This window comes from Podarcis liolepis (assembly GCF_965112155.1).
Source record: "Podarcis liolepis genome assembly, chromosome: 1".
Lineage (NCBI taxonomy): Eukaryota > Metazoa > Chordata > Lepidosauria > Squamata > Lacertidae > Podarcis > Podarcis liolepis.
This window is the reverse complement of record NC_139554.1, coordinates 21,729,460-21,745,664: the sequence shown is the minus strand read 5'-3', so window position 1 is coordinate 21,745,664 and position 16,205 is coordinate 21,729,460. Positions and strand designations below refer to the sequence as shown.

The 16,205-nt window shown below is 44.6% G+C and overlaps 1 protein-coding gene across 1 annotated transcript in view; it reads left to right on the top strand.

Annotated features, from left to right (window-relative positions):
- The window catches only part of LOC310706715 (endogenous retrovirus group 3 member 1 Env polyprotein-like), an 874,531-nt gene extending 865,129 nt beyond the window's left edge, over positions 1-9,402 (top strand). Inside the window, exon 2 of the mRNA XM_083502983.1 lies at positions 4,897-9,402. Within this exon, the coding sequence (XP_083359109.1) occupies positions 8,063-9,397 (1,335 nt within the window). The 5' untranslated portion in view covers positions 4,897-8,062 and the 3' untranslated portion in view covers positions 9,398-9,402. The remainder of the gene's footprint in view (positions 1-4,896) is intronic.
- The last annotated feature ends 6,803 nt before the right edge of the window (positions 9,403-16,205 follow it).

The window sequence follows — 16,205 nt, the reverse complement described above, 5'->3', positions numbered from 1 at the left end:
TTTTTCAAAATATAGTCCGGCCCCCCACACGCTCTGAGGGACAGTGCTGCTGAAAAAGTTTGCTGACCCCTGAGTTAGAGTGTTGGACTAGGATCTGGGAGAGCAGGGTTCAAATCCCCACTCAGCCAAGAAGCTCTCTGGGTGACTTTGGGCTAGCCACCATCTCTTAGCCTATCCTACCTCACAGGGTCGTTGTGAGGATGAAATGGGGACAAGAAGAACCATGCACACCATCTTGAGATCCTTGGAAGGTGGTGTGTGTGTGTGTTTCTGAGTAGCCATTGGTAGACTGTTAGGCTTCTACAAAATTATCGACTCATAGAGTTGTAAGGGACCACAAGGACCATCTAGTCCAACCCCCTGCAAGGCAAGAAGGTTTTGCCCAACATGGGGCTCGAACCCACAGCCCTAAGATTAATAGTCTTGTGCTCTATCAACTTTAGTATTGGGTATATAGTTATATTCAGTTCAAGACAATTATCAACATATCCCTTTGGGTTTTACAAAACTATGGGGAGCAGAAGAGTCTTCTAACCATTAAATTATTTTGAATCAGTGCCCAATAGACTGTTTGTTTTCTAACTGAGTCTCATTTGAACAGTTAGGCTGATATGTTTGTTTTCCTACTGTGGTTGTGAAATTAAGTTTAAGTGGATTTGTTATATAAACTCTGTTTGTATATTCCAACTATGTTTCTCGCAGTTATAAAATAAATGATGCAATTCTCAATTCCTTTGTTGCACAATACACATAATATCTAAACAGCAGTTGTACTTTGGGAGGCTGTGAGAGTGCATTTGACTCATTCTCCAAATATTGTCTTGGCGATTTTGTATATTTTGGCCAACAGTGAATTTTATTTATTTATTTCAATATGGTTACTAACAACAGTACAGGTTGCTTCCATGTTGTCTTATCAATTATATTAAGAAAGCTGATTGTTCATTTTTGTCTGGTAAGACACCCAAAGAACCCAATTTTAATATATCCTACAAATATATATATTGGTTTTATTCCAGTGTGGCTTCTCCAAAAGAATCTTGGGTATGGTGAAGGTGCTGGTATTTTTTTTATGGATTTCCCAGGGTCAACTGTGGAGAGGGAATGACTATTAAAGCCAGTTTAATTTTGCAGGTTTGATGCCCTCAGTGTCCAGATACTTTACCTGGAGACAATATTAGTGTAATAAAAAAACAAAGAAATCTTTTCAAAGTATCAGAATTTGTATACCACTTAATTGTAAAAACATCTAAGCCATTTACATTTTTTAAAATACAGTGGTGCCTCGCAAGACGAAATTAATCCGTTCCGCGAGTCTCTTTGTCTTGCGGTTTTTTCGTCTTGCGAAGCACGGCTATTAGCGGTTTAGCGGCTATTAGCGGCTTAGCGGCTTTAAGAAAAAGGAAACAAACTCGCAAGAACTCGCAAGACGTTTCGTCTTGCAAAGCAAGCCCATAGGGAAATTCGTCTTGCGGAACGACTCAAAAAACGGAAAACTCTTTCGTCTTGCGCGTTTTTCGTCTTGCAAGGCATTCGTCTTGCGAGGCACCACTGTATACATTAAAATGATTGATAAAAACCAGAAGTAAAAAACAAGTTAGCCTAATTTCTTCCCAAGATATAAAAAAACCCAGCAGTTAAAAGCTATGCATTAAAATGTAAAAATATATATTAAAATACATGTCAGCTTTACATATTAAAATACATGTCAGCTTTTGCCTAAGGAAAAAAAAAGGTTTTAGCAGGTGCCAAAAGCAGTACAGCAAAGATGCCTGCCTAATGTCAAAGTGTAGGCGCTGCCATGCTGAAAATACTGATTCCATACAAGTGCAGAAGAAACATCAGATCAGAGGTATTGAGTAGGCATCTCTCTCCCTCTGCTTCTGAGGAGTCAGTATGAAGAACATTCCATTGTGGGGTCACAAACCATTGTGGTCCCAAGAGCACATTTGCAAATTGGAGAAACTGCACATCCACTGCAACCACACAGATACCACAACTACATATGATTGGTTGTGAAGCTTAATCATGGTCTGAAAAGTCAGAGCTGAAGGGGGAGGAAGGGGTAATCCTTCCCTCCCCAGTTGTGACCATCCTGAAATTCCTTCTCTTCTATTGTGGTTAGGCTTGAAATAAGCATTGTATGTCTCATTAAAGGAGTAGCAGACATTTTAGACAGTGGGGTTGCATCTGAGGAAGGAAGAGTTATGGGCATGGGGGGAGGATTAACTCTCTGCTCCCCAGCTATGAGTCGTCCCCCCACCAAATCACTTTTCATATATTTGTATCAGAGATGCAGATCAAGTCTGTTCAGATTGGAATTCACATGGATGGTAGGTGAAGGACCCTGTGTGAGAAGCAGGGAAGCGAAGACCTCCCAGGGTGGGAGGCTGGGAGAAGAAAGGGAAGCTTCCAGGTGAGCCAGTGGTGTAGCATGGGTTGCCAGGACCCAAGGCAAGGAAAGTTTGGCACTCCCTAATCAACGGCTCCATGAGTTGCTGCTGCTGCTGCTGTCCGACGGAACTGCAGAGCAGTGCTGGAACATGTGCATGCCTCCTCAGGCTGGGGCGCAGCCACCACTGTGAGTCTTACCGTCCATCTGCCTCCTCTGCCAGCGGGGATGCCACCTGGCCAAGGGATGCAAGGGCCCATCCTCTCCTAGCTCCTGTTCAACATGAGGCGGGCCGGAACAGGGAGCCCCTTGAAAAGGCGCAACGGCACTCTCTCTCCCTTGCACCGCTGCGCCAAGCCTCTGTTTCCCTTTCCCTTAGGTGAAATCCCCAATGGAGAATGAATCACGAGCGATGGTGGGGTTTTCTTTTGGGAAAACAGGTTGCAAACAATCTTTATTATAACAGATGTAAACAAGGAGTTTTGGTTCTTCTTCCACAGAAATGTAACCAACAGTGCTGTTGCTTTTTATTAAAATGTATACAGTGGTGCCCCGCGAGATGAATGCCTCGCAAGACGGAAAACTCGCTAGACGAAAGAGTTTTCCGTTTTGGAGGTGCTTCGCAAAACGAATCTCCTATGGGCTTGCTTCGCAAGACGAAAATGTCTTGCGAGTTCCTGCGGGGTTCCCCCCCCCTTTTCTAAGCCGCTAAGCCGCTTATCAGCTGATCCGATCAGCAGATAAGCGGCTAAAAGCCGCTAATAGCGCTAATCCGCTAATCCGTCAATGGGCTTGCTTCGCAAAACGAAAAAACCGCTAGACGAAGAGAATCACAGAACGGATTCTTTTCGTCTTGCGAGGCACCACTGTACTGTTCCAAGTTATAGGCTGTATGCTGTTCAGGCTTCAGGTTACTTTCTTTTACACATCTTCCATAGATCAGACTTCTCCACTCACACTTCAGGAAGTTAGGATTTTAACTGCACTGTTTCCCTTATAGACCCCCAAATCCTCCTTGGCCTCAGAATCACTACTGCCCTTTCCTGTCAGAGTATTCCCTCAGAGGACCCTTTTTCCTGTAAACACCATGCGGGACTGTGTCTTTTCTATTTTACCCATGTTCTGCAATTCAGAACCTTTGTCACAGTCTGGTTTACGGGCGGTTGAAGTCCTAGCAGAGGACGTTGGGACCGGGGGCAAGACGGCGGTGTGGGAGCAGGAACGAGAGTCAGGAAGCCAAGGGTCCGAGGATCAGGAAGCAAGGAGTCAAGAAGCCAAACACAGCAAGGCAGGAAGCGTGTTGCTGTGGCAAAGAGCCAAAGAGAAATGCTGACCTTATATCCCTTCCCGGCTCGCCTCTTGAGAACAAACTTAGGAAAGCCCCAGTCCTGCGAAGCTCTACCGGTCACAGGGCCTGGCTCCTGCACGTACTCCTGACAACCTTAGCGCATATACTGAGAGTTCTCGGCTCTCCTCAGCTCTACCACTGTCAGAACGAACTCTCCTGACAGAATCCGACTCCCAGACCCCATGAATCTGTCATGAGACAAAGGTTCTTGAGAGCAGAAGCAGTAAGGCCTACAAGGCCTACACAATCATTCAAGCCTGCTAACTGCTAACTATTAGCAGCAAACTGCTAAGTCGCTGTGATTCGTGACTCATCTTGAGTGATGACTCATTCTCCCTATAAAAGTAGCCAGTCTCTGTGCGTGTCTATGTGAGTGTGTATCTCAGCCAGTGTGTGTGTTGTGCTGTGCCAACAAAAATTGTGCCAGGACTCTAGTACAGTGGTACCTCAGGATGCGAACGGGATCCGTTCCGGAGCCCCGTTTTCATCCTGAATGGAACGTAAGACGCGACGGCACGTCTGCGCATGCACGGGTCGCATTTTGCCGCTTCCATGCATGTGCGTGATGTCATATTGAGCGTCTGCACATGCGCGAGCGACGAAACCTGGAAGTAACACACTCTGTTACTTCCGTGTTGCCGCGGAGCGCACACGATTTCCGTTCTTATCCTGGGGCAAAGATCTTAACCTGGAGTGACCACTTCCTGTTTAGCGGAGTTTGTAACCTGAAGTGTCTGTAACCCGAAGCATCTGTAACCCAAGGTACCACTGTAAATCAGTAACTAAGACTGTGCCTCTGTCAAGAGTCAGATAGCTGCTATGAGCACTCTGTGTATGCTCTTTAACTATGCGTTTCCGAGCACAATTTAAAGTGTTGGTGCTGACCTTTAAAGCCCTAATCTGCCTCGGTCCAGTATATCTGAAGGAGCATCTCCATCCCCATCATTTTGCCCGGACACTGAGGTCCAGTGCCGAGGGCCTTCTGGCGGTTCCCTCGCTGCAAAAAGCCAAGTTACAGGGAACCAGGGCCTTCTCGGTAGTGGCACCCGCCCTGTGGAACACCCTCTCACCAGATGTCAAAGAGAACAACAACTACCAGACCTTTAGAAGATATCTGAAGGCAGCCCAGTTTAGGGAAGCTTTTAATGTTTAATAGACTATTGTATTGAAGGGGTACAGTTAGGGTTACCCCAGAAAGCCCTAAAAACTGTTTGTGAATCTCCCCCCCCCCAGCCAGGCCTCGGAGTACGCATTTTAAAAACTGCATATTCCTCTAAGACAAAAAGCATGAGCTAAGCAGTCCTCTCTGTAAACAAAAACGCTGTAACAACTCAGAGCTGAGAACAGTAAAGCTTTCGCTTCCCAGATCCAAGCTAACCTTGTCCTGGTACATTGATTTGCAACATACTTCCGGGAACAGAGCCAGAGAACGAAAAGCAACATTTCTATGTAAGAATCTGTGAAGGGGGAGAGAAAAAAAGGGGTTTGAAAAAAGGATAAAACCTGCTTGTAAAATGTTTTCGGCGCGGCCTGTCTTTTGTGAACTGAATCACACAGGTGCCTTCTGCCCCCCCGGATGGCAGAATAAAACGCTCTTTCTCTGGATTAACCCCCTGGTGTTGTTTGGCTCCTTTTGTCTCTGCTCGGGTGCAACAATTATTCCGACCCATGGATTAATAAGGCTACATATTTCTGGTGCATTGGCCGGGAAAAAGCACGTTCCCCGAGATCGAGGGACAAAGAGGTCCAGGGCGTCACTGCAAGGCGAGCAGCTCGGGATACCGGGTCAGCAGTTCCAGTGCACATCCTGCCAACTTCGTGGGAGGAACTGGCCACCCGTTCCTGAGTGGACACGCGACAAAGTGACGGAGAGAAAGAGCAACGGCCGTGCAGAAAGAAGGTACCTCGAGGAAAAAGGTAAGCTCCACAGGGTATAGGTGGGAGCAAGCTCCACAAGGATAGGTGCGAGCAAAAAGAGAGCCTGATCAGCTCCGCCAGCAGGGTAGAAGAAGTGCCACTGGTTTTGGTGTCGCCCAGAAAAAGCAGCAAAGGGTGCTGCTAGGGCCCCGGTCGAAGTCTAAGCGCTGCCGGTTATGGTTGGTTGTTGGTTTTGCGCCCAGAAAAAGCAGCAAAGGGTGCTGCTAGGGCCCCGGTCGAAGTCTAAGCGCTGCCGGTTGTGGTTGGTTTTTGTGCCCAGAAGAAGCAGTAAAAGGTGCTCTTGGGCCCCGGTCGAAGTCTAAGCGCTGCCGGTTGTGGTTTTTTGGGGGAAAAAGGGATTGGGGGAGGTGCATGGGTTTTGTTTTTGTTTGTTTGTTTTTTTCTGAATGTGCGTGTGGGGACACTCCAGTGAATGTTTTGAGTGTGTGAGACGTTGACAGCAACGTCTGGCCTGTGACTGAGTGAAAAAAAATAATGTTAGGAGGGCTGAGTGTCCCAGTGTCCCCAGGATCCCAGAGTCATGGGAAATAAAAGAAGTAAAACAATCCTTGAGACACCACTACAGAGCTTTCTGGAAAACTGGAAAAGTGCCATGAAAGCAGAAGAGTGGGGATGTAAACTCAAAAAAAGCAGACTCCAACATTTATGTGAAGTTGACTGGACTTTGTATTTACCAGAATGGCCTCCTGGAGGATCCTTTGATCCAAACTTGGTCAACATTTTATGGAGTAACATTTTCAAGGCTCACACAGATCAGATTCCCTATATTTCTATCTGGAAAGCCAATGTGGATCAAAATCCCTCATGGCTTCGGAAAAATAGAATTTTGACTGCCCAAGTCAAACTGTGTTCAGTACAATTACAAGTTAAGAAGCCACCAGTTTTGCCAGTCCTAGAAGAGGAGATAATTACCCCACCACCACCACCATATGCAGCCACTGCGCCAAGGCAACCAAATCTGGGAGCAAATAGGGCTGTCTCTCCGCCCAATGCCCAGACTGAGGACCCAAATGAGAAGATTCCCCCCTCTGCCCCTCCCCAACCCCCTTGTGATGCAAGCAAGGAAGGTGAAGAGAAAGGTGATGATGATGATGACTTCAAAAAAACTCTAGATAAAGAGATAAGATGGACTAGTAAGCAGTCTGACAGAGTGTTCCAGTATGTAGAACCGTTTAAAACAGAACTGGATGTGGCCCCCTGGGTTCTAGAAGCAGCCCAGTGCCAGGATGAGAATTGGAGGGGAAAAAAAGCAAAAGGTTTTGAGAACAGCGTGGGACAGGGCAACAAAACATGTAGAGACACTTAAATCGAAGGCTTTGTCCAAGCCCACTGTGGTGGCCCCTCTCAGGCAAGTGTATGATCCTTTGGAACAGCCAAATGATCGGGGTGTTCGACCTCCAAGGACCTTTACCATTCAGCATGTCCCTTTTACAAGCTCCGATATTTGCAATTGGAAAAATCAAAATCCTTCTTTTGAGGAAAATGCTGCATTCTCACCACCCAGCTACCCTGAACCTCACACTTTCTGGATTTACAGTTCAGCCACATAAACCCAGAAGGCCAAGAGTTACCCACCCCCCTGCCCCAAAGTACTAACCTGGAAAAGTGACTTTCTTAAAAAGCAAGTGAATGCTTTCTGTGAACTTTGTCAAGTTTTTCTTTTTAAGGTGCAATTTTACTCTGAAGCCGCAGAGCCGCAGCATAACATAGGAATTTGAAACTTTGCCAGAAGCAAGGAGCGCATTGTTCTTTCTACAGACACTGGCAAATGAACTGAAATTTGCAACATGGCTTAGAGTTCTGAAACTTAGAGCACACAAATAAGACTTTTAAAAATCTCGGCTGGCAAACTTAACCCAAGGAACAGAACTGTTAACCCCTTGCAAAGTTTCCTGCCAAGCATCCCCTTTGAGTTGATATACCTTATGTGCTAATGTTATCTATCAATTTGTTCTGTGCAATCGCTGCCGTCTTTGTTATCTCTTCTCTTAACAGGTGGACTTTTGCCAGGATACCTCTGCATCCCTATGAACCAGCTGAAGAGGACCCAGACGCCCAGACATCGCTCCAGCCTTATTGGAAGGGACCCAAGATGCCCAACGCCCACCAGACGACCCGACGCCCACCAGACTACAGCCCTGCTAAACGTCACTCCTGGACGCTGGCGTTTTGCACGGCTCAAGAATCCAGCATGGATTGAAAGAGGACATTTTCACATTTTCTTTTCTTTCCTTTTGCATAACTGAACTTTATTGAAGGTACCTGGGCCTGGTTTGCTTTACGCCACCCCTGCAAAGGAGGGTGTCTAGTGGATCTTTCCTTTCAGCGTAATTACACCCCAGCCCACTCTCTAGCACTTACCTAAGCCCCTCCCCGTCCATACAATGGCTCAAATACGACTGTGGGTCCCCGTGCTGGTATTTCTGCTGCCTTTGACCTTTGAAATGCCAATACCACTCACAGTGACCAGACAGCTGCTGCAATCGTGGGGGGCCCACCACACATATAATAAGTGGATTCAGGTTGCTGAGATGGTTGCGTTCTCTGCAAATCGGACCAATTGTGCCGTCTGCACTCTGGCCCCTGTAGATGCTCTGGGAGGAATGCCACTCCTCCCTGTGCCTTGGAATGAATCCTTGGTTACAACTCCACTTGTTGCCTTCCAGCCTCTGGGCAACCATTCTTCTTTATGGAATCATTCCATCCCTTTCCAGGTTCACAGGATCACTGGCTGCCTTTGTGTCAACAAATCAAATGACGCAAGTGACGCTCAGACCTATGTGGGCACTTCCCACTGTGATCGTACCTTCCCAGCCCCAACTAACATGTTTGAGTCCGAGACAGGAACCTTTTCTGGTTCCAATTTGACTGCATGCCTGGCCCGCTTGCTGAGGGGTACCATATCTGCCCATGGTCAGGACGTTTACTGGGTGTGTGGCAGGAAGGCCTATCATGCCCTCCCAAGAGGATGGTATGGGGTCTGTTTTCCAGCCTACTTAATACCCCCCATGTGGATTCCTGACCAGCTACCCTCTGCACCCCCTAGAAGGAGGCGTTCAGCTGACCTGGCAACACTTGCAGGTGGCAGCTCCCAGGATTGGGGCAAAAATCAGTGGCCTCCGGAAAGGATACTGGCCCATTATGCTCCAGCCTCATGGAATCGGGGAGAGAAAATCTCTGGGGCAAGGGGGCCGATCTATAACTTGAACCGCATAATCAGACTCCAGGCAGTGGTAGAGATTGTTGCTAACACGACAGCCACGGCCCTTAGGCTAATTGCCACGCAATTGGATGAGACACGCAATGTGTTTCTCTCAGTCCGATTAGCGTTGGACTTTCTCCTGGTGCAACATGGCGGCTTTTGTGCAGCGTTAAATCTCACAGGTGGGGCCTGTTGCTTTAACATCTCTGATCATGGTGAGGCCATTCGCAATTTGGCAGCAGGACTTGAAGCAGTGGCCCATATTCCTACCCAAACCTGGGAGGGATGGGACATGTCATGGCTTGACTGGTTGCCAAACCTAGGATGGGCAAAAGGCCTGTTTTTGCTGCTGCTTGGCCCACTTTTCATTTTGCTAATTTTTTGCTCTTCTGTACCTTGCTTCCTGCAATGCTTGCATACAATGACATGCAATATGATTTCTCGCATGCTTCGGCCCCAGATTATAGCTCTGACCCGAGAATATCAGCCTGTGCCTTCCTGGGACGAGCCCTTTTAAGAAAAGGGCTGTCCAAAATTGAGAGGTATGGAATGAAGGGGTACAGTTAGGGTTACCCCAGAAAGCCCTAAAAACTGTTTGTGAATCTCCCCCCCCCCCCAGCCAGGCCTCGGAGTACGCATTTTAAAAACTGCATATTCCTCTAAGACAAAAAGCATGAGCTAAGCAGTCCTCTCTGTAAACAAAAACGCTGTAACAACTCAGAGCTGAGAACAGTAAAGCTTTCGCTTCCCAGATCCAAGCTAACCTTGTCCTGGTACATTGATTTGCAACATACTTCCGGGAACAGAGCCAGAGAACGAAAAGCAACATTTCTATGTAAGAATCTGTGAAGGGGGAGAGAAAAAAAGGGGTTTGAAAAAAGGATAAAACCTGCTTGTAAAATGTTTTCGGCGCGGCCTGTCTTTTGTGAACTGAATCACACAGGTGCCTTCTGCCCCCCCGGATGGCAGAATAAAACACTCTTTCTCTGGATTAACCCCCTGGTGTTGTTTGGCTCCTTTTGTCTCTGCTCGGGTGCAACAATTATTCCGACCCATGGATTAATAAGGCTACAGTATCTTAATATTTTGTTGGAAGCCACCCAGAGTGGCTGGGGAAGCCCAGCCAGATGGGCAGGGTATAAATAATTTGTTGTTGTTGTGCTGTTTATGAACAACTTTATTTTCTCAAGTAAAAGTTTTATTCTGTTTATGAAGAAGATTCTGCGTTGATTAATTTACTGCTGTGCAACAGAATCTTGCGCACCTTCTCTCACTCCACTCCAACTGCCTCCCTTAGAACCCTGGCCGATCAGGAGCTGTTGCTAGTTTACTGTTTGCTGGCAGGGAGAAAAACACTTGGTGACTCAACCTGCTCAGTAAACAAACTTTTCTGTCACACCCCTCTGGTCAAGGTGACAGCTGCAGTGGTGAGGCCCTAAAAAAATTGTGCCTTGGGCAATTGCTCCGGTAGTCCCCGCTCTGAGGCTTCGCCTCTGGTGAGAGCTCGGAAGGTCCACCCATTTCTGTGTGAGACAAGAGTTAAGAGTTACCAGTGAGAGAGGACTTTGCATTTTTCTTTTTTCTTTTTCTTTTGGTTTACATTAGTTTGTCTTTTATTGGAATGTATTATGAAAAGCCTTAATAAAATCTAATTTAAAAAAGAAAAAGAAAGTTTCTCAAGCATCTCTACCTAGAACTAACTGGAACAAGACAATGTGAGACGTTAAATAATGTTACCGGGTTCTTGTTACAGAGAAAAGGCAACTACCTTGGAAAGGGCAACTACCTTGAAAATGTAACATAAATGTCAGCCTGTACATGAAATTAAATAATGATCCAATACCATTTAGAATGCTAATAACTCTTGTGCTTGGCCCTAATGCATCAGATTAAAAATAATGTCTGCTTTTAATCAATACCGCCTGAAAACTAACAGAACAGCTTTGCTAATGGAAGCATCAATACTATTTCTCAGCACTGGAAATGAAAGCAGGCTCCTGCAAGATTCTCAGGGTCAACGGCCCAAATGTCACAGAGAAAAATCACAGCCAGGGAGCTGATTACTCTGTGCTTATATAAAATGGCCTCTGACATGCCCCAAGGTGGCACACTTAATAAATTCACTCATTTATATCGCAGGAAGTGGTGGATAAATGACAGACCTAATGAACAGCAGTAGTAATATAAAGTAATCAATTTTGGAATTACTTTTAAAAAAAGAAATTGCAACATTTATTGTTTTAAGCCTTGGAGCAAGCTCATGAGATTGATCTTTTTATAGTTTATACTTGGTGTGCAGTGTAGTGAGGTCATTTGTCCACCCAGATATAATCCCAAGGCAGCCATACAGATACATGCAGCACTTCCAATTTGTAAGAAGAATGGGATTATGAAGGGGTGCTGAATGTGGCAAAGTGGATGAAGGTAAGCTCCATGAACAATTGTCCCATACACCCATTTCACTTGGGGAAAACTAAGACACACAGTATTGTAGAGTTTTTTAAAACCCATCTTGTTTTTATTCTATCATAAGGAGCATAAGTAATGTAAATTAAATGCACTTTTTTCCCATTTCCCAAATATTGCAGGGAAATATTGCTTGTCTGCAAACCTCCTGGATTGTAAATGCTTTATTTGTTTTAGCATTATATATTTGATTGTTGTAACCTGACCCGGGAGCTTGTGGTAATGGGTGAATAAGGAATCTAATAAATACTGGTACATACATGCATGCATGTATGCAAGGTAAGTAGGATAATGTTCATTTTATGCCACATTTTGAATCATAGCTGTCAAGTCGCTGACAAAGAAACTGAAATATGGAAAAGCCAACCAAGATAAGTACAATTTTGATACAAAATGCTATAATTTATTTACAGTACTGCTATTTATTTATTTACATTGATGTAATTAGGAAAGTATTAGGTAAAGATTTACTTGATTTTTTTTAGAGTAAAATGATATTTTAGGATGTACTTTTGGTGATAGAGTACATATGGAACAATAAGATTAGTATTTAGAAAGTTTATTTCTGTTTTTGTTGGTGCTGGACTTCACTCAACCTCAATATTTATTAACCATTTACTGTACAGGAATGCATTTAATACATATACCAGACTGGTGCGGTGGGTGACTTGGGGGAGCAGAGCTCAGATCCCCACTCAACCACGTAATTCACAAGTTGACCTTGCACCTAGTCACAGTATCTCAGCCTTGTGAGGATATAATGGGGAGACCATATGCCTCACCTTCAGCTCACTGTAAGAAGGTGGGATTTAAAAAAAGAGGGGGGGGGAGGGAACTATATAATATGAAGGGAACAGTCCCAGACTCCAAAGAACAGGAGCTGGGAGGCCATTGGGTACTGCAGACCACTCCCTAGTTGGTTTTGGGGGCATTGTTCTCCTTTACTGTGAATAAGCCCTTTTTTGCTGGGCTTCTCTGCTCTGCCTTGGTTTCTGTTCTCCCCACCCCCCTCCCCAGTACAGCTTCTCAACAGTTAGGTTTCAATCACTGATAGCTGAAGTTGAAATGTCAGCATGCTGGATGAGGAGTTGTCTGGTGGAAGGGATGGGATGGTGTGCAACAATAGGATGGAAACTGTGGTACACGAAACCCAGTCACTTCCTGGAACAAAATCATTCTGTAACAGATTTGAGGTTTGGGGCCCTGGAAAAGTTGCAAACAGATCTTGTTAAGGAAATAAATGGAATACTTATGGAGGCTGAAGCCTATACCCTCCTGTTCTTCTTTGGTTTATTTAGAGTTGAAGAATTTCTTCCTCTCTTGTAGGGTTTAAGATTTGGAGACATTCCCTTGGGCTTTTTTGCATTGTCGTGTTTTATAAGTTAAAAACCTTAATTTCTTATCACATATTAACAACGCCCAGCCAGTGTAATGTGTTTTAATCAGTATTGCGTTTTGACCTTTGTACCATAATGGAACAGGGAAGTTTTCCATCTGGTCTGGTGAAAATTAGCTTAACTGTATAAAAAAGCCAATGCAATTCTGGGCTGCATCAATAGGAGTATAGCATCTAGATCAAGGGAAGAAATAGTGCCACTATATTCTGCTCTGGTCAGACCTCACCTGGAGTACTGTGTCCAGTTCTGGGCACCACAGTTCAAGAAGGAAACTGACAAACTGGAACGTGTCCAGAGGAGGGCAACCAAAATGGTCAAAGGCCTGGAAACGATGCCTTATGAGGAACGGCTAAGGGAGCTGGGCATGTTTAGCCTGGAGAAGAGGAGGTTAAGGGGTGATATGATAGCCATGTTCAAATATATAAAAGGATGTCATATAGAGGAGGGAGAAAGGTTGTTTTCTGCTGCTCCAGAGAAGCGGACACGGAGCAATGGATCCAAACTACAAGAAAGAAGATTCCACCTAAACATTAGGAAGAACTTCCTGACAGTAAGAGCTGTTCGACAGTGGAATTTGCTGCCAAGGAGTGTGGTGGAGTCTCCTACTTTGGAGGTCTTTAAGCAGAGGCTTGACAACCATATGTCAGGAGTGCTCTGATGGTGTTTCCTGCTTGGCAGGGGGTTGGACTCGATGGCCCTTGTGGTCTATTCCAACTCTATGATTCTATTATTCTATGATTCTATGTATTGTGGAACTTTGACAGCTATGAGTTACAATTCTCAGTATGCAAAGTAAGGATAATAGGCACATATTCAATTGGTGGGTGCAGGTTTAGAATAATTTGGATAATGTGGTTGGATGGAGTTAAGACTACTGGGTGGTGGGGAGCAGAAGTGAATTTATGGCTGGGTGCCAGTCAATCTGCTTCAGTCCATGTTGATTAGTGATTGGTGTCTGTGGTAGACAGCCAGAAGAAGTGAAGACAACAGAAGAAGAGGATCTAGGAAGACAAAACAAAAACAAAACTGAAAGGCAGAGTGGTACAATCCTCCTTCAATCATCAGAGCACTATATCTGGAGCCTCAACCATCAGCTCTCCAAAGGCAAAGACATCCTCTTTTTTAAAGTTTAAGAATAGCAGAGGAAGGCCAGGAGCCTACTTAATATGAATTGTTTTCCCATATAAAATATATGCATATATATATATATTCTTGTTGATTGTTTGTTGTTGTTAAATTGCTTTGAGGTGTTTTAGGAAATAGTTCATTAATGGAATTGAGTGAATAAAAATAATTGGAACATCATGCTGGCTGACGCTAGATAGGTGCAGATGAATGGATGCTAGAGAATAGGCCAATCTATGGGCTTCTCCTTCTGCAACAGGACAAGCCATGACCACACAGAGGCTGCTTGATGCCTAGCTATCCCGTGGTGTGGCTCCTGCACATGTGAGGACAACAAATAGAATCAAGCGGTGTAAATGGGGTACAACATTATACTGCTTAATATTGAAATTTTTGATTGCGTAACCTGCCATGGGACCTTATGGTGCTAACCCAGAAATATTACCTCGGGTTAAGAACTTTGCTTCAGGATGAGAACAGAAATCATGCTCCGGCAGCAACAGGAGGCCCCATTAGCTAAAGTGGTGCTTCAGGTTAAGAACGGTTTCAGGTTAAGAACCGACCTCCGGAACGAATTAAGTACTTAACCCGGAGTACCACTGTACTGCCTTTATAATAATCAGATCATGGTGCCTTGCACTGACACAGGAATGTATGAAGCTGGCTTATCCCGAGTCACAGGGCTCTTCAGGACCCTACCGAGAGATAACGGGTCTTGAACCTGGGACCATGTGCTTGTAAGGCAGAGGCTTTACCACCTCACCAGTTGCTCTGGCAAAGAAACTCAGTTTATGCAATCTGAACTCTCGTGAACTGAGTAGGCCTTTCTATGCAGAGCAGCCATAAAGTGTCCCAGCTGTGGCTAGAATGGGCTGAACTTCTGTGATCTGCACTGACAGGAGATTGACTCAAAACACACAGAGCAGCAACAGTTGTTGACAAGAACACCTGGTGCACGTTGGTTTATGAACCGAACCACAAGTTCAAATAAGTTTATGGAAACTGAACTGACAAGTCAGTTTGAAAGCGAATTTAACATTGGTATAAGGGAGCTATTATCCCCGCTAATTACAGTAATTTTATGGATGTCTATAACCTGTTCCAGGATATGTTTAAGCTGTGAATCGGTGTAAAAAAGGCCAGCTAATATACACAACGGGACATTTACTCTCATCTTTTTGACATCGTTTTTTGAAATGCTTGAGGATCACTCCTGTTTTAGGAGCTACCCCTTAAAAGGGGACCTCTCAATATTTTAAATAAATAACTTGGCAGGCTTCCATCATCTACATGCTCCCCTCTTGTACTAAATATGATTTCCAGAGGAGGATGGTAGAATTGGACTAAATGAAAACAAGAAGTTAATGTTCTGAGTCACCATGTACACTAGTGATCATGGTTTTGTCCCCACTAGGGCACATGTGAGTCACTGTTTTGGTGAGCACATTAGTGTGTCTTATCAATACAAAAGCACTTCCAGGTTTATGTCTCCAAAATCTATCTTGGTGTGTCCTGTCCACATTAGTGGGTAGTGCTAGATGGGATTGTTGGGGGAAAACAAATAAACTTCCTTCTCCTGAACCTCTAGCTAATGCATGTATTACTTTAAATCACACAAGAGCAATGTTTGTGTAGCAAGCAAGCCAGCATTTGCTCGTAGTCTTTTTCTAAGTTAACTCCACCTGTAAAAGCTGAACCATTTTGTTGTTCTCTCCTGATAAGATGCCTGCTATTGCTCTCTCTTTTTATCTCTACTCATCCTGTAAATAGTTCTTGCCAAGATAATTTTGTTCCTGCATGAATAAAGCAGTAGAAATCCAGAAACTGTGTGTAAACTTCTCAGTCTAATTCACCCAAACTGCAAGGTCTCCTAACAGGGATGTATTTGTGCTACGGCTGAGCTCCATTATGGACCTGCCTTCAAGTTTATTTCAATTTTATTTCACATTTGTGGGCATCTGAGGTGCAAGAAACCTCCAGCCAAGCACTCAGAGTATACAAGAAGCTCTCCTGCAGGAACCTGGTCCTGAAAGCACCTTAGAAACAGAACCATTTGCCTCAAGGCTACATTACAATGTTTGGCAAAAAAAAACCTGAACCCCTGGTTGTCTTACATCACAAACCTTGTGCGCAGTAATGCCGTTATCATTGCCTTACTAATCAATGAAGAAAAAGGATACAGACTTAAGTTCAGAGAAGTTCATTTCTTGATTATACAACCTTATCTACTTAATGGCTAATCTCATTTACTCAGAGAAACCTAGAATTCCTATTGGTGAAAGTCCATGTATATGTGACCTCCTCAGAGTATATAAAACTGGAAAGCAAATTAATTCA